The sequence below is a fragment of the Manihot esculenta genome, chromosome 11 (assembly GCF_001659605.2).
Source record: "Manihot esculenta cultivar AM560-2 chromosome 11, M.esculenta_v8, whole genome shotgun sequence".
Classification (NCBI taxonomy): Eukaryota; Viridiplantae; Streptophyta; class Magnoliopsida; order Malpighiales; family Euphorbiaceae; genus Manihot; species Manihot esculenta.
Genome location: NC_035171.2, coordinates 27,949,883 through 27,972,124, shown reverse-complemented (window position 1 = coordinate 27,972,124; position 22,242 = coordinate 27,949,883). Strand labels below are relative to the sequence as shown.

The following is a 22,242-nucleotide window of genomic DNA, read 5'->3' as shown; positions in this document are numbered from 1 at the left end:
AAATTTTGGTCGCTAAAAAGAAAGATTTTGTCGCTATTATGCAATAGCGACCATTTAGCGACCAAAACGAAATGGTCGGTATTTGGCCAGTCGCTAAAGTTTTGGCGACAATCTGAAAATTAGTTGCTAAATTAGCAACCAATCAGCGACCATTTTTTTGTCGCTAATTTGGTGTCATGGCAAATTAAGTATTAAAAATATTAGTCGCTGGGTGGAAGTAAATTGGTCGTTAAATTTTGGTCGCGAAACGGTCGCTAATTTGGTCGCTATTTCGTTGTTATTTGATCGTCTTAGGGTCTTGCATTTAGTCGCTGGATGGAAGTAAATTGGTCATTAAATTTTGGTCGCGAAATGGTCGCTAATTTGATCGCTATTTCGTTGTTATTTGATCGCCACAGGGAAGAGCATTTAGTCGCTGTGTGGAAGTAAACTGGTCGTTACATTTTGGTCGCGAAATGATCGCTGTTTTAATCGCTAATTTGGTCGCTATTTCGTTGTTATTTGATCGCGTAAGGGAAGAGCATTTAGTCGCTGTTTGGAAGTAAATTAGTCGTTACATTTTGGTCGCGAAATGGTCGCTGTTTTAGTCGCTAATTTGATCGCTGTTTCGTTGTTATTTGATCGCACCAGGGAAGAGCATTTAGTCGCTATTTCGTCGCAAATTAATAGTAAAACTAAAAAAATATTTATTATTTAATTTGTTTTTGTGGCTGATTAGTCACTAATAAATACATTTAAATCTAATTCATATCATTTTTTTAATAAATTCATAAACCTGCTATAATATCAATATGTACACACACATTCCAATACATAAAACATCAAAGACAATATATACATATCAACTTCATTTCATAATTCTGCAATCTAAAAGTCCAAAACATTACTATAGTTCAACACTAAGAAACTTAAAATATCTCAAAATACATGATGGATCCAAATAGTATCAAATTCATATCATAAAATATATTATTTAAGTCAGTGAGTAATGATATCATGCTAATCCATATGTGAATCACCAAGGGATCTATGAGCTGGAGGACTATCAGATGATAATGGCATCAATGAGGAAGATTGATGTCCCATCTTCGCTACCTGTAGTTCATCACGCATTTGAGCTATCATCTGATTTTGGTCTTCTACAAGTTTCTGCAAACTATTATACTTCTCTTCAAACTTTGCTTCAATTTCCTTCTTCCATTCTGGTGATTGGGATGATGGAACATTTGTTGATGTACCCCCAGTTCCTGTTTGAGAGAAGGCAGAAGAGGCAGCACTACCTAAACCATAAACTCGACTTCCTTGCCATCCTCCTGCTGCAGTAATGAACAATTGATCCTCATTAATAGTTCCTCCATCTCCTTCCACATGATCTGATCCCACATACTAGCTTGAATGTTGTTCTTTTAGCTTCAGATAATTTTCCTAGAAAATTACAGAATAACAGTTCAATTTGAATACTAAAGTAAGGAAAAATGCTAATGCCTACAAGATATGACAATTATAATACCTGCAAGATATCACATTTACAATACTTTCAAGATATCATAATAGAAAAATCAATCACACAACTGAGAATCATAAACAATTTCCTTGTGAGAATCACCTGGATATCAAAATCATACTTGCAACTGAAAATCAATCACACAACTGAGAATCATAAACAATTTTCTTGTGAGAATCACCTAGATATCAGAATCATACTTGCAACTGAAAATCAATCACACAACTCAAAATCAATCACACAACTGAGAATCATAAATAATTTCCTTGTGAGAATCACCTAGATATCAGAATCATACTTGCAACTGAAAATCAATCACACAACTCAAAATCAATCACACAACTGAGAAGCATCAACAATTTCTTTGTGAGAATCACCTAGATATCAGAATCATACTTGCAACTGAAAATCAATCAAACAACTCAAAATCAATCACATAACTGAGAATCATAAACAATTTCCTTGTGAGAATCACCTAGATATCAGAATCATACTTGCAACTGAAAATCAATCACACAACTCAAAATCAATCAACAACTCAAAATAAATCACACAACTGGAAATCATAAACAATTTCCTTGTGAGAATTACCTAGATATCAGAATCATACTTGCAACTGAAAATCAATCACACAACTCAAAATCAATCACACAACTGGGAATCATAAATAATTTTCTTGTGAGAATCACCTAGATATCATAATCATACTTGCAACTGAAAATCAATCACACAACTCAAAATCAATCAACAACTCAAAATCAATCACACAATTGAGATATTAGAATCGTACTTGCAACTGAAAATCAATCACACAACTCAAAATCAATCAACAACTCAAAATCAATGACACAACTAAAAATCAATCACATAGATATCAAAATCATACTTGCAAGATATTACTTAGAAAGACAACTTGTTTACATAGAAACTTACATAAACAATTTCATCTCGTTTATCAACAAATTTTTTGTGATCACTCTTCTTTGTATGGGTGTAGAGAAATAACTCAGCTGCTGTTGGAGGAACTTTGTCTGTCTTAGCATTTTGTATGCGTCTAGCATGCTCCTCATGTGTTATGGACCCACCTGTATGTTTAGAAGGACTAGCTCTTTCACCTCCCTTCTCTGTTAGGCGGTTCTTTGAGTACTTTATTGACTTGGTCGCTAATTTTGGTCGCAATTTCACAGTTTTTTTGTAGTGATTAGAGTCTCATTATCCTGTGGTCCGAACTCTTTTGTGAGGTCGGATTCAAATTTTTTTATTTGTGGTCTAGTGTTTCAATCCTTCATGTGAGGTTGAAACTGGATTTTTATGTGTTGTTTTTGTACTATCTGAGCTCTTTTTGTGAGGTCGAAGCTAGACCTTTACCTATTCTCTTAAAAGCTTATGGCCTTTGTTGATGCTGTTTTTCTGTGTTGGCGTTTGTTTCTCAGCCGGTTTTGTGGTGCCGGCGGTTATGTTCCGAGACCGGTCACTTATCTCACTAAAGACTTCATCTTTTTAGCCGATTTTATGGTGCTAGCGGTCATGTTCCGAGTCCGGTCACTTACCTCACTGGGGTCTTCTTCTCCTCAGCCGGTTTTGTGGCGCTGGCGGTCATGTTCCAAGACCGGTCACCTACCTCACTAAGAGCTTCATCTTTCTAGCCGGTTTTGTGGTGCCGGTGGTTATGTTCTGAGACTGGTCACCTATCTCACTAGAGGTTTCCTTATTTATTTTTAAGATTTTTTTGCAAAGTAAAAGTTTACAAAGGGTATATTATAAGTGAATGCAAATATTAATTTTGACCAATCCTATCTTTTTATGTGATTCAAAGAATTCACTAAATAATAATTCACATGTTTGATCTATTTTACAGTTTTTTCTCAACAGTATGCGTAAACAAATAATTATTTTCTCAATGTTTCCCTATTAAAATTTATGCCTTTAAACTACTTCCATATACTATCATGTTCAGTCTCATACACACAAAACTTTCGTCTACCATCTTAATTTTATAATTAATCATGATAATGAAAATATTTTAAGCTAAAGAAATGACCGTACAACTTTGTTATGATATTTTTCTTTCATGATTTGTGAATCAACCTCGTGTTGCCTTTTCTCTTTATATCAGCATCTTCCTCTATCCGATTTTCACCGCGTGGTTTTTTGATGTAGATGGTGATTCTTGAATTTTTCACCGTCTCGTGGCACCATAGAGCTAGAGAATGAGAACTGCGGTCCTTTCCGAGCAAAACTCAGTTCATTTGGGGTGTTTCTAGTGTAATTTTCACCGTGATTGGCCTTTGCTTCCTCTCTTTTCTCCCTATAGCTCTCCTCCTTTATCTTCTAGCAATGTGTCCCCATCATGCAGGACCGTATGTACGGACGTCCTCTTTTTTTTTTATTGTCAGGCAGCTATTTAATTTCCTTCAGCGCTTGTATGGGCCTGGTCCTGAATGCATAGGGGTCTATAACCCTAACCCATCAAATCGAGTAATCTAGACCTTAATATCTCGGACTCTGACCGTGTTAAGTCAAACATATTAGCTATCCATTCATCGACAACTGCTGCTGCAGCTGTGACAGTTGTGAATATATGATCAACATAATATTGAACAGCAAGTATGGAGGAAGGGCCTGCAAAAGACATTGTTAAGGAGATGAGATTAAAACAATTGCTTTATTGGTTTCTTCCGTTGTATATACTAGCTAGTTTTTATTTATATAGACTCAAATGATAAGTTTAGAATTAGGATTAAAAAGGAAGTTTAACTTAGGAAATCCTTTTGGTTTAGGACTAGAAAATCCCTTCTGTTTTAGGGGAAAATTTTTATTTTGTTTGGACCGGTGTACTGGATTGACATGATACTATAGCCTAACTCTCTTTTATGGACTTAATAAGAATTAGGGTGTCCAAGGTCCAACTGATATCATTAATAATATATATTTTATAATTATTGTTTTTTAATTTTATTTATTTTATAATCAATATTTTATTCAAATAAGTTATATTTATTATTTTATAAATAAAAAATTATTATAATTATTTATTTATATATTAATTGATTAATAACATATATAAAATGTAATTTTCTTTTAACTTTCTTTTGATTGATTCAATTATAATCGATAATCAATTAAATATCTTGAGTAATTTTAATTTGATTAATATTTTAAAAATTAATTAAAAATTTTAATCAGGGAAATTGATAAAAAAAAATTTCTATCTACTTGGATTCAATTCAACGAATGTTCACTCCTACTTGAAAATATGTTTCTTAAGGAATATACTTCGAATTAAATAAGGCTTTATAATTTGTTGTTTTTATACATGAAGCGTTTCAATCCGGATTCCATGTGGAGAGAAAATCTAGCCTCACCCACTTCCAGCCAATCAAAATTCATTTTCGTATTGCCTTTACTGGCTTCTTCACTTCTTCACAAAATCCTTATCTTTCATCAATACCCACATATCCCATTGCCATCAAACTTATCGTACTCCTTTCTACTTCCCCTTCACCCCAACAGCATCCCACTAATGGCCTCCTAGCTTCTCCACCTTCTAATCTTTGAAAGAACTCCAAATGGCCACCAACCCTCTCCAATCCCTCCACCATCACCACCACCACCACCACCACCACCATCCCTCCCTCCTCAAGCTCCAACCCGCAGACTCCACTCCCACCTCCTCTCTTTTCCTCAAACCCACCACCTCCATCTCTACTACCAATACTTCTCTCTCCCTCTTCATATCTTCCTCTTCCTCCACCACCGCTACTTTCTCTATCTCCCCCACCACTTCCACCACTCCTTCAACTTCCCAGACTTTTTCCCTTGATCTACTCCACCAACATCTCTCCACCCAAAACTTCCGTCAAGCAGATGAAGAAACCCGCCGCCTTCTCATAGTCCTTGCAGGTGAAGCAGCACAGAAACGTGGCTATGTCTTCTTCTCTGAAGTCCAGTTCATTTCAGAGAAGGACCTTAAAGCCATTGATGAATTATGGAAAGAACACAGCAACAACAAGTTTGGATACAGCATTCAAAAGAGAATATGGCAGAAAAAGGCTAATAAAGACTTCACCAAGTTCTTCATCAAGGTCGGGTGGATGAAAAAGCTTGATACTGAAGTTGAGCAATACAACTATAGATCATTCCCTAATGAATTCATCTGGGAGCTCAATGATGAAACTCCTGAAGGGCACTTGCCCTTAACAAATGCCCTTAGAGGGACCCAGCTTCTCAACAACATTTTTAACCATCCTGCCTTTGAAGATATCAAGGAAGAAGATGAAGTTAGTGATGGAGGAAATGAAAATGGAGGATCTGATGAGAGATTGAGTGAGAAGGATAATTCAAAGCCATTGAACAAGGGATTGTTTAAACCTAATTATAGCTTTTAATGGAGTTATTTGATGATTAAGCACATTCCCATTACAGGAAAGGAAATTCAAATCATGGGTTTTTGTTTTTATATATAAATTTAATCTTTTACTTGCTATGGGTACTTTTTGCTGATATATGTAAAATTACTATGTAATCCCTTTCAGGAAGCTCATTAGTTTTTTAATATATTTTGAAAAATAAATTAAAATTTCCATAGGTATTTAGTGACATTTTCTATAAAATTAATAAATTAAGTAGTAAATTTTTTTATACGAGGTGGATTAAATAATGAAATATTTAATTATTAAAATTAATATAACTAATAAATTTTTTAAAAATTTTAAAATATTTTAATATATTTTTTAAAATTAAATAATCAATTAATGGGTTTAACCATTTTATAGGTCTGAATACTAAATTTTTTTAGTGGAGGGCTGAAGCAGATTTTGAACAATTAAAAATGTTAAATTTGATATATTATCAATAAATTTGACATGATTAGGGGGGGAAAACCATTTCACTTCGCATAAAGCTGTGGTTGAGTACTTTAACAGGGAAGCAGGACAAATCAAGGCCTCCTCTTTTGTACCTTTGCTCCAACTGCTTTCTGGTCGATATGTCTGACGGTTTTTCTTTTCTTTTTTTTTTTTTTTTTCTTCTTTTTATCAGATTTCATTGCTTGCATAACAACTTTTATTAAGTTGATAACTCAATTTTAAAAAATATATTAAAATATTATTTATATTTAAAAAATTTATTAATTAATTTTTTTATTAATTTTAACAATTAAATACTATAAAATAATCTCAAATATTTTTAATATTTAGAAATAAATTAGTAAATTTTTTTAAAATTATAAAAATTAAATAATAAAATATTTAATAATAAAATTAATGAAAATTAATTAATAAACTTTTTAAAATATCAAATACAGTTTAATAATTTTTTAAAATTAAAAAATTAACTAATTTTCTATACTATAAAAATTAAGTAGTATTTTCTTAAAAATATTTAATATTATGTGGAAAATGAAAATGTAATTTCTTATTATCAAAATAAAAATAGTAATAATCATATTTAATAAACTTTATCATACGAAATATTGACAAAAATCTGCAAGATTCCAAGTTTCTACGTCTTGAGAAACCGCAATTTATTGTGATGATAGCATTGTGCATGGCACAATGGATTGTTATTTTCACAATATGCAATGTTTGCTACATTTTATTTAATCTATTTAATTTTATTTAAATTTATTTAACCTTATAAAAGTAGTTCAAAGTAAATTACCCGTTCTCCAATTTAGCAGCGCGTGACTTGATCGTACAAAACTTTGTTCGATTCATCATTTCCCCCTTTCCTACACTCAACTCCTATAAATATTCGGCAAAAAAAAAAAAGAAAAAACTACAAAAATATAAACCAAATAATAATTTTCCATTTCTGTTTGTTTTGTGTACAAAATTTGCTCCTCTATAAATACATAATAACTCGTCAGTAACATTTGCGAAATATATAAAGTAAATGATTGTTGCCTCACGGGTGTCGTCCGGACAGAATTTTTCCTGCAAAATAAATTGTGAATTATGAAAAGGAGATGCAATAAATTATGTATTATGAGTATATTTATACTAACATTTTTTCAGAAAAGCTAAATACACCAATATATTAAAAAAAAGAATACAAGAATTAGTTATTTGGGTTATATAAATGTAAATTTTGTTTGATTTGGTTTGGTTTGATTAACAGAATGTCCAATTTTGCATGCACATGTATATGTCCCATTCATGCATGTAAAATACCCTGCTGCTTCAATATTTAATTCCAATATTTTCAACTGATACACTGAAGGAAACAAAACTTACCAAGCAGAAACTATGCGCAGGGGCATAGTCTCCTAGTATGCTGATGGGAGCCATCACACGAAAGCATTGATTGTGTTCGAGTATACAAGCAGGCTCCTGGGTTCTGTGAAACATTGAGGAAACATACAGTACGAATTTTAGTTTCAAGTAACTTGTTTATGGAATAGTCTCATCACCTCACAATTTCTTTCTACAGCACTTATATCTATATATATATATATATAAATATAATCTCCCTTGATAAGCTGGCAACATAAAGTTCTTGAATTCTTTTAGAATATAAATAAAAGATAGGAATACAGACAAGTATATATAAAAAAAAATCGATAAAAATTACTTTGGCAAGATGCTGATGAAAAAAAAAAATAAACATGTAAATCTTTCATGACTCTGCAAAAATGGATCAACATTATAATTTTCTGAAGTTCCACGGCATGACTTACGATCCGGCCACATGTAAGTAGTTTTAGCATCAATGATAAATTATCAACTGTTAACAAAATACTTGACAATGCGTTGATGTTTGCTTCATTATAGGATCAAATATTTCATATTTTACTCTGTCTAGAAGTTACCAAAACTCCAGAGGGAAGAGGAATACCAAGTGTTTGGGAGCATTGTCAACAACTTCTGCAGGCTGATCAGCTCCAATGCTTGCTAAACATGTTCCTTTGCAACTCATATATTTCTGCATACTGTTGAAGAAGAAAAAATAAATAAAGATTCAAATCAATATGTAAGTATCATGTTAGAAAATGCAAAGCAAAAAAAAATTCACGTTGTACCACATATCGTGCACAACCACATTACATCTAAAGTTCCTATATCCGATGAGAATTTAAACGCATACATCATCCTGATATGTTATCAACTAGCACTTGATGTGAAAATTAGGGGGTCAGTATTTGAGATGCTAAAAACCGAAATCGGCCTGGCGCAACAGAGATTGAGATGCCAAGTTGAAATATGTAATTGCTAAATTCTTCGCTTGGCTAAAAGACATGAATTTAACTAAATCTTCTTTGTTGCAGCAATAAAACCCAATGTATATGTCATTCCAACGCAACCATTGCACTTGGATACTCGACCACCCTTGATATGAAAATAGTACAAGAGTACAGAACACCAGAATGGAAACAATTACTGAGGAGTTTCTTTCTTCCTCTTGGGAAAACATTTCAATATGCTAAAACTGAAAACTTCAAGTATATAAAAACGCACAGCTAAACAGAAGAAAAGTTTATGTTACTTGCATGTCACATTGATTAAGCACCAGAAGCTTATTTGAGACGCATGATTGTCCATTTGCCTTGCATGCTGAATCACAGGACTCACCTTGCCTATCAACAAGTGATTAAATTCAAGGAATAAGCCCGGATAAGAAATTTAATTTGCTCAAACAATAACAGATCACCATCGTACTTTAGTTACCTTCCAACAATTACATTAATGCCAACTAGTCTTGCTTCTAGTTGTGTATAATTCGCAGCTGATATAAACGATACAAGAAAAGTTTTCAGCAAAATGGGAATAGGAAACAAGGTCAATACACATAAAAACAATTAAACTTTGATTTCAACAGGTGATTAGAAAAAAATGTATGACCTATTAACTCAGGATCATTTCAAATTATCATATGCAAATTGGGAGCTACGTACTTCCCTTTTCAGAAAAATGGAAGAAAGAAATGAATAAAGAGAGAGAAGCATAATTCTGCACCAAGAAATCACAGTTCAAAACTATTCTCAATTTCTTTTTCGGGAGGAAAAAACAATCTATTTTCTTTGAGAGAAAAAAAAAATCTAAATATTAATATAGCATAATGGTGAAAGAAGCCAAACCTTTTTGAGTTTTCGCAACTATATCCAACCGTTTTAATTTGAGTTAATAAACAAAAAAACCCTATCTTTGACAAATTTTTGCAATTGTATCCTGTACTAAATTTATTGCCAATCAAACTCTAAACTTTATATTTTTGTCCCAAATGCACTTTACCGTTATTTCCATTGTTAGATACTAATGGAATTGTCATATCGTTTGACATGTTATTGTCACGTGAGCGAAGTTTAGAATGCAATTGTGAATTTTTTTGAAATCATGACTTTTTTATGATTAACTCTCAAATTAAATTTTATAAAACTTTTTTTTATGAAATATGTAACTTTATGAAGAATTTTGGGAGGTACTTTTAATTCTATTCTAATTGAATTGATTTTTATAAGATCTGAGTATTTATACGCAAAGAATCAATCTAAATTAGAAATATGTATAATAAGAATAAAATTTCTATAATCAAGCCTAATTAGGATTTCAAATATCTAAATACTCCTAATTAGGAATTTTCTATATTAGTCAATGATAGAGCCAAATTTAGACCATTTTATCATGTTGTTATTAATGTTAATTTACACTTTTTCTGCTTAATTCTGTGGTTTTGATCTTATTTTGCAGAAAATAGTGTAAAGGGTAATTTGGTGAAAATGCTTTTAAAATTGCCTAAAAAGGGACAAAGGAGAACAAGCTTGTTACCTAAGTCAAGTTGTAGCTGAAGTGAAGATAAATAAGGAAAGTGCTAAATAAGAAAAGTACATTCAGCAGAGTAATTTGAAATTCAAATTTTCAAGAAATCTTTCCCTTATTCAAGAAGCCAAATCTCAAGAAGATGCACATTCAAAATTCAAAATTCAGCTTGTTTAGGAAGCCAAATCTCAAAAAGACATACTTGCCTCCCAAGTAATCAAGACATACTTGCCCCCAAGACATACTTGCCTCCCAAGTAATCAAGATTCAAAATTCAAAATTCAAAATTCAAAAGAAGGCTTCACCTCATCAAGAAAACTTAGGGCAACACTTTCAACTATAAAAAGACACATAAGTAGCCTCCCCATGCCTTTTCTACTCTCCCTTGGACACACATACGGAATTGCAAGTGGCCACATCTCTTCATCTCTTTCTTTATTTTTGGTTTTGTTTCAGCCATGAGTGACTGAAACCTTTTTTTTCTAGTTGAAGATTAGGTGAAACTTTAATTGTTTTATAGATTGGGAGATCTGAACATACATTGTTTATCTTTTGTTATTCAATATTTATGCAATTCCATTGTTGCTTTGTGGTTTAGATCAATAGGGCCAATTAATTCTTGATTGCAAGGTAATAATTTGTTAGTTTGAATAGTTTTAAGTCCGTAATTACTTGGATTATTCAAACATAAGTAACTATTGGTGTAAAAACTAAAGAAATTGCATAATCTAGCAATATCACCATGCGTTTGGGTAGCTAGAATTATGTCTCTCTGTTTCATAATGCAATTGACAGTTGTTAGATGCCAAAGGCCCAAGGACGTTCCTTGGCAACTTGTTGATTAGTAATTAATTAGAGGACATTCCCTAATTGATTTATGCTTAAGGAGAGACATGGTGGTGAGAAGCGTCTTCCATCTCCATAACTAATTTATTGAATCAAAGGAATTTAAGTATCAATAATCAATCTCAACAACTGAAGTGGATCCAATTCTTCAACTAGAGCTTTTCTCATATTTGAATTTCTTTACTTCAATTATTTGCTTTACTTTATTGCTTTCAGTATTAGTTTAATTCATCAATCTCAAAATCCCCCCTTTTTATTTTACTTTCAGTTTTTTTTCTTTCAGTTTGTTTACTTGGTCTTGATAAGAAAAATAGGTAAGTATCAATTCCCTATGGATTCGATCCTTTTGCCACTATCTGCAGTTGTAAAATTGTTGATAACCAAAAAGGTTATTTTTGACCGGCTTCGACAACCGCACAGTCAGTCAACACTCCCCCTCAAGTTGGTGCATAGATATTACACATGCTCAACTTGCAAATCAAGATGTGATAGATTTTATTGCTGACATAATCTAATCTCAAGATACCATTTATTAACTTCTTTTTAACGAAGTGTCGATCAATCTCCATGTGCTTTGTTCGGTCACCTTGAACCGAATTGTGAGTTATACTGATAGCAACTTTGTTGTCACAGTACAAGAGGAGTTTATCCCTCTCCAATAGTTTCAATTCCTCCAACAGTTTTAATTCCTCCAACAATCTCTGCAACAATAAAAGTTCACAAACATCTTGTGTCATCGCTCTATATTCTACCTCAGCACTTGATTGACCAATAACATTTTGTTTTTTACTTCTCCACGTGACAAGGTTTCGTCTCACAAGTATGTAGTAACCATTAGTCGACCTCCTATTATTAAGAGATTCAGCCCAATTTGCATATGTGAATGCATGTATGCTAAGATGACCAATGTTTAGCGAATAGGAGACTTTTTCCAAAAGCAGATTTCAAAATATCGCAAAATGTGAAAAACTGTTTACATGTGAAACTCACGATGATCATGCATAAACTGACTGACTAAACTGATTGCATATGCTATGTTTGGTCAAGTATGTGAAAGATAAATCAGTCTGCCTACCAACCTCTGATATCTGTCAATATCCACTAATTCACCAATTCTTACGTGTAATTTGTGATTGCTCTCAATGGGAGTTTTTGTTGGTTTGCATCTTAATATATCAGTTTCTTTTAAAAGATTTAAAATGTATTTTCTCCGAGAAATAAAGATTTCTTCTTTGATCTGGCAACCCCAATTCCTATAAAATATTGAAATTTTCCTAGATCTTTAATTTCAAATTCCTGAGTCAAAAGCTTTTTCAGTCGAATCATCTCTTCAATGTCATCCTCTATCATTACTATGTCATCAATATAGACTATGTGAAGAATAATTTTACACTTGTGATGTCTGATAAATAGAGTATGATCAGCATTACTCTATTGATAGCCAAAGGAAATCATAGCTCTGCTGAATCGATTAAACTAAACTACTACAAAACCTTTTTTTAATCTGCACACCTTTCTTTGTATTTTTTCATCAAGAAATTCAAGAGGGACTTCCATATACACTTCCTCCTCCAAGTCTCTGTGGAGGAATGCATTTTTCACATCAAATTGCTAGAGGTCCAAGACAAGATTGGCAACACAAAATAGCAATACTCTGATTGAGTTCATTTTGGCAACAGGGGCAAATGTGCTCTTGCTAATCCACTCCATAGGTTTAAGTATATCCCTTGGCAATTAGTCTGGCCTTGAATCTTTCAATTGATTCATCTGCTTTGTGTTTCACGGTGAACACCCATTTGCAGACAATTGATTTTTTTTTTTAGGCAGAAGAGACATTAACTCTCATATCTCATTTTTAGCTAAGGCTTTCATTTCTTCAATCATTACTCTCTGGAAGCTTCCTTCCAATCCTATGGGATAGACACGGAGAAAATACACAAGACAAAGGCTCTATAGGGTAGAGACGAAGAATCATAAGAGAGAGTTAGAAATAGAGTGCTTTGTGCAAGACCTAACTCCTTTCCTTTGAACAACTGGTTTATTTAGATCATTAATGGACTCAAGGTTTGACTCACCAAATGGATAAAAGGAAGATTCATGACACTGAGTAGGCTGCAAAATGGTTTTTTCTGCTTCTGTTGTGTCTCTTCTTGAATATCTCCTTAAATCTAATTTATCCAAATGTCCAATTATCTTTTCTTAATCACTAATAATCTCCTCTAGAGTAGAACACTGTAGAGTTATAAGACTAGAAATCATCTTTTCTCTCTCATTATTCTCTCCGTGAAAAAGTGATAGGATAGTACTGAAATAAAGTTCAGTCTCTCTAAACGTAATATCTGTACTGACAAAATACTTTTTAGATGAAGGGTGGTAATACTTATAACCTTTTTGTGTGGGAGAATACCCAACAAACACATTTAAGAGCTTCGGATTGAGCTTCACACCTGTCCTAATATGAATAAAACATGTGCATCCAAACACTTTTGGTGGAACAATATAAGCATTGTTTCCTTGTAGCACCTCTAAAGGGATTTTAATGGCAAGAGTTTTGAGAAACATTCTATTAATGAGATAAGTTGCAGCTAAGACTACATCTCCCCAATAGGTTTTTGGAAGGTTTACGGTGAAAAAGAGAAATCAAACTACTTCTAACATGTGCCTATTTTTTCTTTTAGCAATACCATTTTGGACACTAGTGTAAGGACAACTAGTTTGATACAGTATCTCATTAAACTCCTGATAAGCAGAAAAACGAACATCCATGTACTCTATAGCATTATCAGTTCTCAAAACTTTTATCTTAGTATCAAATTGAGTACAAAATCATATTGTGAAAAGAATAAAAACATGAAACCACATCACTCTCTGTCTTTATCAAATAAAACCAAGTCATACAAGTGCAACAATTAATAAAATAACAAACCAACGATTAGTAGATAGTGAAACCGTTTGAGTAAGTCCCCAACATTAGAATGAGTTGTCACGAAAGGAGTCGTACTTCTATTGTTACTTCTATTGTTACCGGAGAGGTTCTTGTATGCTTAGCATACTCACAAGTATCACAAACTAAATAACCATATTGAGCCTTGAAAAATAAATCAAGATAAAGTTTTTCTAAAACAAAGAAGGATGGATGTCTTAACCATCGATACCACTATATGATTTTCTAGTTGACACTTTGATTTCTTTCGAAAAGAGCCCGAGGTGAATTCAAATCCATATTTCCTTCCAACATATATAAATCATTGTGCAGTATATCATAGTCAATCCTCTTTCTAGTTTGAAAATCCTAAATAACACAATGGTCAGGAAAAAACTCAATTTCACAGTTAAGAGTTTTGGTAAAAGCACTGACAGATAAAAGATTAACAGGGAAATGAGGAACATGGAGAACAAAGGATAACTTAGTATTGGAAGTACAAACAATCGATCCAATTCTAAAGACAGGAACAAAAGAGTCATCGGCTATTCTGATTGTGTTCTTTTGTAGACATGGAAGGTAATAAGGAAGTTTTTAGAGGACCCGTCATGAGTCTATTTGCACTAGAATCGATAATTCATAGAACAGTATCAAAAACACGTACATCACCTCCATTAGTGCCTTTCTTATCTGACGTTTTAAAGGTTAAAAGGGGCTAGCAACACAAAGAGGCAAGAATGTCCAAGTTACTATTAAAACACCTTGAAAAGCCCAAAGGAGAATCCGGTCATGGAATAGGGCCGTTCAGTGGCACGACATGCTGAAAAGAGGGAGGCTAGAAAGGAGAGCCGATTGGAAAAGGACACCGAAGAAAGGCTCACGCGTCGGCGCGTGGAAGGAGACAAAATGGTATGGCAGCGCGTGAGGACATGAGCGTGCTCCGAGCAGGGTCGCATAGCCAGGGATTGCCGAAAATTTGATGGGCTTTTCTTCTGTACGGGCGGTGTCGAACAACTTCCTTGATATAGTCGCCTAGAAAATTGACCTATTAGTTAACCCTAACTTTTTGTGATAGATTTGAAACCTATGCTAATTAAAGTGGCAAGGCTATGATACCATGAAAAATTTTGAAAAAAAATTTGAATTCTATTCCAATTGAATTAATTTTTACAAGGTTTAAGCATTTATACACAAGGAATCAACCTAAATCAGGAATATTTACAATAAGAATAAAATCCCTATAATCAAGTCTAATTACGATCCCAAAGATCTACATCTTCCTAATTAGGGTTAGGAACCTCCTATGTTGGTCAACACTTTATAATTTTAATAATGTTAAATTTTCATTATTAATTGTATTTAAAAATCAACTTTATGTTGTTACTATTTTTATCAATATCTCAGAAAACAAAAAATTCTTCTTATCCTATCTTGACTCAACATACCCATTTTTTTTTTGAATATATTCTATAGGTTTACTTTTCGTTATTATTCTTAAGAAAAAAAAATTATTGCATATATTAGTTACAAAATATTAAAAATTGATTTCAAATTTACATAATTTAGTTTTAAAAATATAAAATAATAAAATTAATTATAACTTTTTTTAATACGTTTCTAAATAGCATTATTTCGACTTTCAACCATATTATTAATCATGCACTTTTTTTAAAGTATAATAATAATTAGAATGGATTTCAAAAAAAAAATAATTTAGAAAATAGGTTAATTCAATATTGAATTAAAATAAATTGGTATACCTAAATTATTGATAAAACTAAAAAAATTATAATAAAAATAATAATATAAATTATTTTTTAAATACAATTAATAATAAAAACTTATAAAACTATAAAAAAAATCTTATAAATTTTAATTTTAGAAAAATGACAAAAAAAACCCTAAACATTAAAGAAAAAAAAATACAATTGCAACCTAAACTTTGAAATTTTTCAATTAAACCCTAAATTTTAAATTATTACCAATTCTATCCTGAACTTTACTAACGTGATAGAATCACATGGTGATGGTGATGATGTGTCAAATGACATGGTAATTTCATTAGTTTCTAACCGTAGAAATAATAGTAGAGTGCATTAAAAACAAGATATAAAGTTCAAAGTTTAATAGGATACAATTGCAAAAATTTGTAAAGAATAGAATTTTTTATGATTAAATCTTTTAATTTTAGCAAATCTAAAGTCTAAACCAATTTTAAAGGTCACATATAAATTTGTCCCATCATCATAATTGAAGTTGGAGATGCTTATATGGTAGCTGAGTAGGACAAAGATATTTGTTAGTTGTAGGACCCACAAAACATTTTCATTCTAGTCAATTGCCAAGTAAGCACCCCCAATTTAAATTTTGATCATTGGACAAATTTAAAACTAACCTTCAAAACTGAGACAATTGCTAAAATTAAGTGGATGGGATATAACTGTGAAAACTTAAAAAGGTTTAACTGTTTTTTGTTTTACCCTTAAACCTATTCATACATGCATTATCAATTTAGGTCATAGATAAATACACACCAAATAGCAACGAGGGTCAAAGGACATGAAAATACATTAACTGCTCTAGTCCTTAGCCATAACACCTTCATCTTTTATTTTGGCCTATTAGATACCTGACTTTTTATTTTCGACCAATTGCAAGTTTACAGTTATAAAGCGGAAGAAGATATATAGACTGGAAATGATATATATATATATATATATAGATAGATAGATAGATAGATAGATAGATAGATAGATAGATAAATTTGAAAACTGTTTGTATTATTTAGAAAAATAAACAATTGAAGGACGTAACAGGTCAAAAATAAAAAGACAGGTGCAATGGATAAAAATTTAAAGATCAGAAATGCACTGTGCTTCTTTCAAATAGTTCAGAAGCAAATTTATAGTTCAGCCAAAATAATATTGCTAACTACCCTCCTCCTCTGCCCACCACATCATCCCACATATAAAAACATGGAAAGCAAAAGGAATGAGAGATAGAAAGAGAAGTCAATTCATAAAGCTTACGCACAGGCAGACAGTAGAAGAATGTTCTACACTTCTACTCTATTGAACTTTAAGCTGTTTTACATAGGCATCCCATTGCTAAGATATCCCAAGGTTTAAAGCTGAAAAATACACAAGGAGGAGGACAAAAATAGAAGAAAAGCGCCATGCACCTGACATATTTGACGGCAAGGAAAAGCAATGATGGAAATCACTAAGATAAGCATTTTCGTGAACCTGCAATATTCGCACTTGGTTCAGATGCAATATAACATCTAGAAGATCAACACAAACTGGAATGATTCGCAATCACATAAAAGTTTCTGTTAACGCTAACATTTTGTAATGAAAATAGATGGAGGGCCTGTATCTTAAGCTTGAATTTCTTATTAACTTATTTGGCTCTGATGATAATTTCATAGCTAGTGTCAATTATGATTAATTCATTGCCACCTGTTAAATTTGGATCAGGCCTAACTCATCCCAAAAGCTAGCTCAAGGGGGAGGAGTGCCTATGGCCCATATAAGGGGTACATTACCCCTTTCAACAATCGATGTGGGATTCAACACACTCCCTCACGTTTAGAATTTTACTCGTGCGTGACATATTTATAAGAGGCCCAACATCAGATGGGAGGCCTTGATACCATGTTAAATTTGGGTCAGACCTAACTTACTCCAAAAGCTAGCTCAAGGGGAAGGAGTGCCTATGGCCCATATAGGAGTACATTACCCCTTTCAACAATCGATGTGGGATTCAACACCATTAGTAAGTAAGCTAACAAGGTCTAAGACATAGATAATGCCCTTTTTCCATCCAGCAATCCCCCAACTCAAAACCAACATTCCGTAGGAGTTCTCCGGTCACCTCTAATAGATACCAATCCACACATATTTCCCATCAACTCCACAAGCACACAACAAAAACAAAAACTAACACTTACCACACTCTCAGAATTATGACGGCACCTCCCAGCACAGAAATCAAAAATGCTTGCATAAGTCCCTGCCGAAAAAGAATGGAGATGCCCGTTACTTTCATATTTCAAGTATTTGAAAAAGGTATAGAATGGAAATGTAATCTAAATCTTTCATATTTCAGATCCCTTCAAAAAAATGTACAGCAACGGGAACTCATCAATAACCAACCAATCCTAGAATAACAATATATCATCCAAACTAAATAAATTAGTATTCATAAAATGTTCATTGCAATACTAGTTTCACACAATCATTTGACTTTAATAAAACTGAACTTAAATTCTCCTGCATGAGAATTGAGATCCATTATGTCATAGCTTATGAAGGTCCAATGCTCCATCCACAAAAATAGTATCCTTATATCTTCCAAGGGAAATACAAAAGTACGCATACTACAAAGTAAATCACGACCATAGTACTTCATCATATCATAAAGGAACCATCTTTTTTTGCTAAACATTCCTTTATTAATGTTCAAGAAAAAAGCATCCTTTTATTTTTAGAAACCATCTTTACTTCATCCTATCATATTCACCTTTTTTTCTAACATGGATAAGAAGGAGAACTGGAGAAGGAAGAAAAAGCAAAAACCTGCAGTTGATGGCTTGGCTATTTTCAACTTTATGACTTCTTCTTCTTGCGTCTGCAGAATAAATCCAAGCAATAAGTTCCATTTTGCATACTACATGATTAAGATAAGAACAAAGCAACCAACTGGCCAGTCGAGAAGATACCCTTGCAGGATTCAGGCAGCATGAAACACAAAATTCATAGGAATTGCAACACTGTGAAAGAAGGTTACATCCACTGCAAACAAGAACAAACCCTCATCAGTTCAAATGATGGTTGGTGAAAAGGAAGAAAACCTTGGAGACTTGATTAGGAAAAACTCACTGACAAGAGAATTTCTCTCCTCTCTCAGGGCAGCAGCGGGACTGTGGATCCACTGATAAAGCATCACATACATGGCCTAAAATGCATCACAATGTAAGGTGATAGTGGTTCAGTTCAAGGAACTAATATATCAGATAATATGTCCAAGAAATCATTTGTTTTGTAATATGGAAAATCATTTTCAAAGTGAGTGCATTTTTCACCATGACAGTTATGCATTCAAAATGCATTATACAAATTTATAATCTAGAACAGGCAGAATTTGCTTTCTTGTGGACATTCTAATAGTGAATTCTCACACCATATTGTTAATATCCTTCACTATTATGTCTAAATGCTTCAATTAATCTGCACAACTTGATAATCAGGAAACATGCTACCTGCTTATTTGATGCTTTCTGAAACAATTACAATATCATCTGCATTTTTTTTTTTTTTGAAAGAAAAAGGTGTCTCCATGAAAAAAAAAATTCTAGAATTGAGGTTAGAGAGGGTAGAGATAAATTTTGTACTTTCTCTATTTAACACTTCTAAAAAATAAAAAGAAAAAAAATCTTGACTGATCTTTTTAAAAGGTAATGCTTATTTAAATTTATCTAAGAAATGAATGAGATTCCTAGAAAGTCATTCTTTAATAGGAAATTCGCTTAGTAAATAATGATTCTCCTGATTCATTCCAAGATCCTAAACTGAAATCTAAATGCAAACCTAAAATTTAGCTTGGCAAGAATTATAAATACATATAGAGAATACTCACCATTATCATCAGATAGTAAAAATCTTCCTTGAACCGTATTTCTGCAAATTTTTGTTTCTTGAAAACCAATATCCTTCCTGTAATGCAATAAAAAGAATTTACCACAATAGTTTCTGCCAGATGAAGTATAATGGCTCAAAATATGAAAGGATATTGATTACAAAGTACTCAATGCATAACCACATCAGAATTTTGAAAGTAATGCCTCCAATACAAGGAAAAACGCTTAAAATAAACATTAGCCTAGTTTTGATTGCAACAAATGTAATGCCTTGCTGCATCATTCGACTCAATGATGTCTATTAGGCCAGAACAACATTCTTGGGTCTAACCCAATATCTAAATAAAAAACCATCATCATATCCTTAATTAATGCCCCTACAACCTTTTAACAAATGTCCTTTCGCTATTCTATCTTTTTTTTTCCAAGAAAAAATCGCTAACTCCATATATTGCTATTTGCAAGGGACTTACGTTCCAAACGTCCCCTCACAACTTTAAGTTACCCACTACTTTCATCAACAAACATGACAGCACAAATCCACCTTTTAACATAAATTGAAAGCCACCTGCGGCAAATGGCAATCTGTACCATTTGTCAAGTGCATCCTAACAGGAAAAATATTTTCTTTCTAAAATCGTCTAGAATTACCTTTCTAACATCGTTAATAAGTTATTCTGCAGAAATAGAAGTTAGGAACTTTATTAAAAACAAAAAACAAAAGGAGAAACGAAGACCAAGTGGAATCCTAATGAAAATGCAAGATCTAGAAGATCAAGAAGAAAAAACTGAAAAAGATACTTCAAAACAAATAAAGATAGCTATGGCTGGCACAATACATTCCAGAAAACTCATAAACGTAAATTACCCACATTTCTAATTTCATCTGTATCATGAATAAAAAAATTGTTGAAGTCCGAAAATTACAATGAAAAGGGCTGTTTTCTTTAAAACGACTGTCTACAATTCTTAGCCTTTTAAGAAGAAAACGTATCAAGTTCCTGTTTTCTCAGCAACCAAACACAGGACAACGAGAATTAAAAGAATGAAACTTAACAGAGGACATGATAAAACTAAATTAGAAATTAAGAGCACTAATTACCTTATTGCTGAAATTCTAGGCATAAAGTGAAGGATGAGTAGCGGCAATAGTAAAAAGCACAAATGGAATCCCGATTCGAACATCCTTCTCTTCGATACCGATCTTTGAGATTTCCGGGATAATCCAACCGATAAATCAGGGCTTCTCGTTCTCTGACGTTGGCCGTTTGGAAAAATTTGCCAGTGCAGGCCGAGGCGCACTCCGGCGGTACCTGATCAACTATATTTAAAAATAAAAATTGAATAACAAAAAAGAAAATTCATTTTTTTATATTGAAAAACGGTGTCGTTTCAAAAACCCACGTGTACCTCAATTCTCCAAATAATGTTACTCTCCCGAAGTAGCTGACATCTCTCTCTCTCTCTGTGCGAGGAAAAATGTCCGCGAATCATCAACACATGCTACGCCTGGTCCTCTCGTGCCGCAAACTCACGGCGCAGGTCACGAATCCCACGACGTCCACCATCATAGCCATGGCCTCCTCCACGGAACAAGAATTCCTCGCTCAGTACCGCACCAGGCTCAACCGCTTCCCTCGATCTCACCACTTCTGGGACGCCAAAATGGCATCCCGTGTCGGCGAGAAGTTAGGGTTCCGCCTTAAGGAGATTGGCATCACCAGCATCAATATCGACATCGAGGAGGAGCTTTCTCGCCCGATTCACTACAGGAAGAGAGTCTTGCCGTTGTTCAATTCCGTGAAACGCGTGGGTGTCGCCGTCGATGGAGCTGACAAATTAGGAGAGATTGGGCCTGCATAGATTGCGCTTTGGAGGTGAGCAGTAAATCGGGAGATCAGATTTTGGTGTGAGTGAGATACAGGAAAGGTATACCACTGAATTTTGACGAAGTGGTTCTTATTTGTTGTATTTCATTAGATTTATACTTGTATTGATCATTGGCCAGTAAACATTATCTTATTTTTGAGAAAATAAAACAAACAAAAGAAGGAAATTTATGATTTTTCTTCAAAACATCTTCTTGTTTGTTGATGCATATAACTTTTTGATGATCAATAAATGGGTTTATGTCAATATATATAGAAAAAGCTTGCAATTTGGATTTGGGATGTGATTGAGAACAATTTTGATTTTCTTCTTGGCATCATTGATTTGAATTGCTGTTATTTGGTCTCCCCTGACTATCGACTCAACATGGAAAGAATTTGCAATATGAGAAATGGGAAATTATTGAGAATATATATGTTTCCCTGTTCACGCTGAGTGGTGTTTTGAATTGGAGTTATCTTTTCTTCCCTTTGTTCTGGCTGATTTTTTAATTTTAAGTAGAGATTAAAAGGGGGTAGCAAGAGGGATGTGCAATCTTTTTTGGAGGAGGCTTAGAGGGATTTTCTTCATGCTAATTAATGGAACGGTGTTCAGCAACAGTATAGTGAATAACTGTTGGACCAATGGGAAAGCAAAAAAAGGAAGTGGGTGTTGCCGTGATGGGCATTTCTTGTGGAAGGCT

The 22,242-nt window shown here is 33.2% G+C and overlaps 3 protein-coding genes across 3 annotated transcripts; 2 read left to right on the top strand and 1 right to left on the bottom strand.

Annotated features, from left to right (window-relative positions):
- The first annotated feature begins 4,958 nt into the window (after window positions 1-4,958).
- On the top strand, window positions 4,959-5,990 carry LOC110626019 (tetrapyrrole-binding protein, chloroplastic). The gene has a single exon (XM_021771744.2). The coding sequence runs from the start codon at window positions 5,074-5,076 to the stop codon at window positions 5,890-5,892; it is 819 nt and encodes a 272-aa protein (XP_021627436.1). The 5' UTR covers window positions 4,959-5,073; the 3' UTR covers window positions 5,893-5,990.
- Window positions 5,991-7,295: 1,305 nt separating this feature from the next.
- Window positions 7,296-21,221, bottom strand: LOC110627070. Its single transcript, XM_021773304.2, has 13 exons — window positions 21,081-21,221; window positions 20,773-20,991; window positions 19,670-19,746; window positions 18,913-18,988; window positions 18,753-18,825; window positions 18,610-18,661; window positions 17,982-18,043; window positions 17,211-17,274; window positions 9,172-9,229; window positions 8,994-9,080; window positions 8,342-8,435; window positions 7,741-7,843; window positions 7,296-7,440 (listed from the first exon to the last, which is right to left on the bottom strand). Exons 2-12 carry the CDS (start codon window positions 20,853-20,855, stop codon window positions 7,751-7,753), a joined length of 819 nt encoding a protein of 272 aa, XP_021628996.1. The 5' UTR covers window positions 20,856-20,991; window positions 21,081-21,221; the 3' UTR covers window positions 7,296-7,440; window positions 7,741-7,750.
- LOC110627071 lies at window positions 21,150-21,746 on the top strand. Its single transcript, XM_021773306.2, has one exon. It carries the CDS (start codon window positions 21,150-21,152, stop codon window positions 21,531-21,533), a length of 384 nt encoding a protein of 127 aa, XP_021628998.1. The 3' UTR covers window positions 21,534-21,746.
- Window positions 21,747-22,242: the final 496 nt, after the last annotated feature.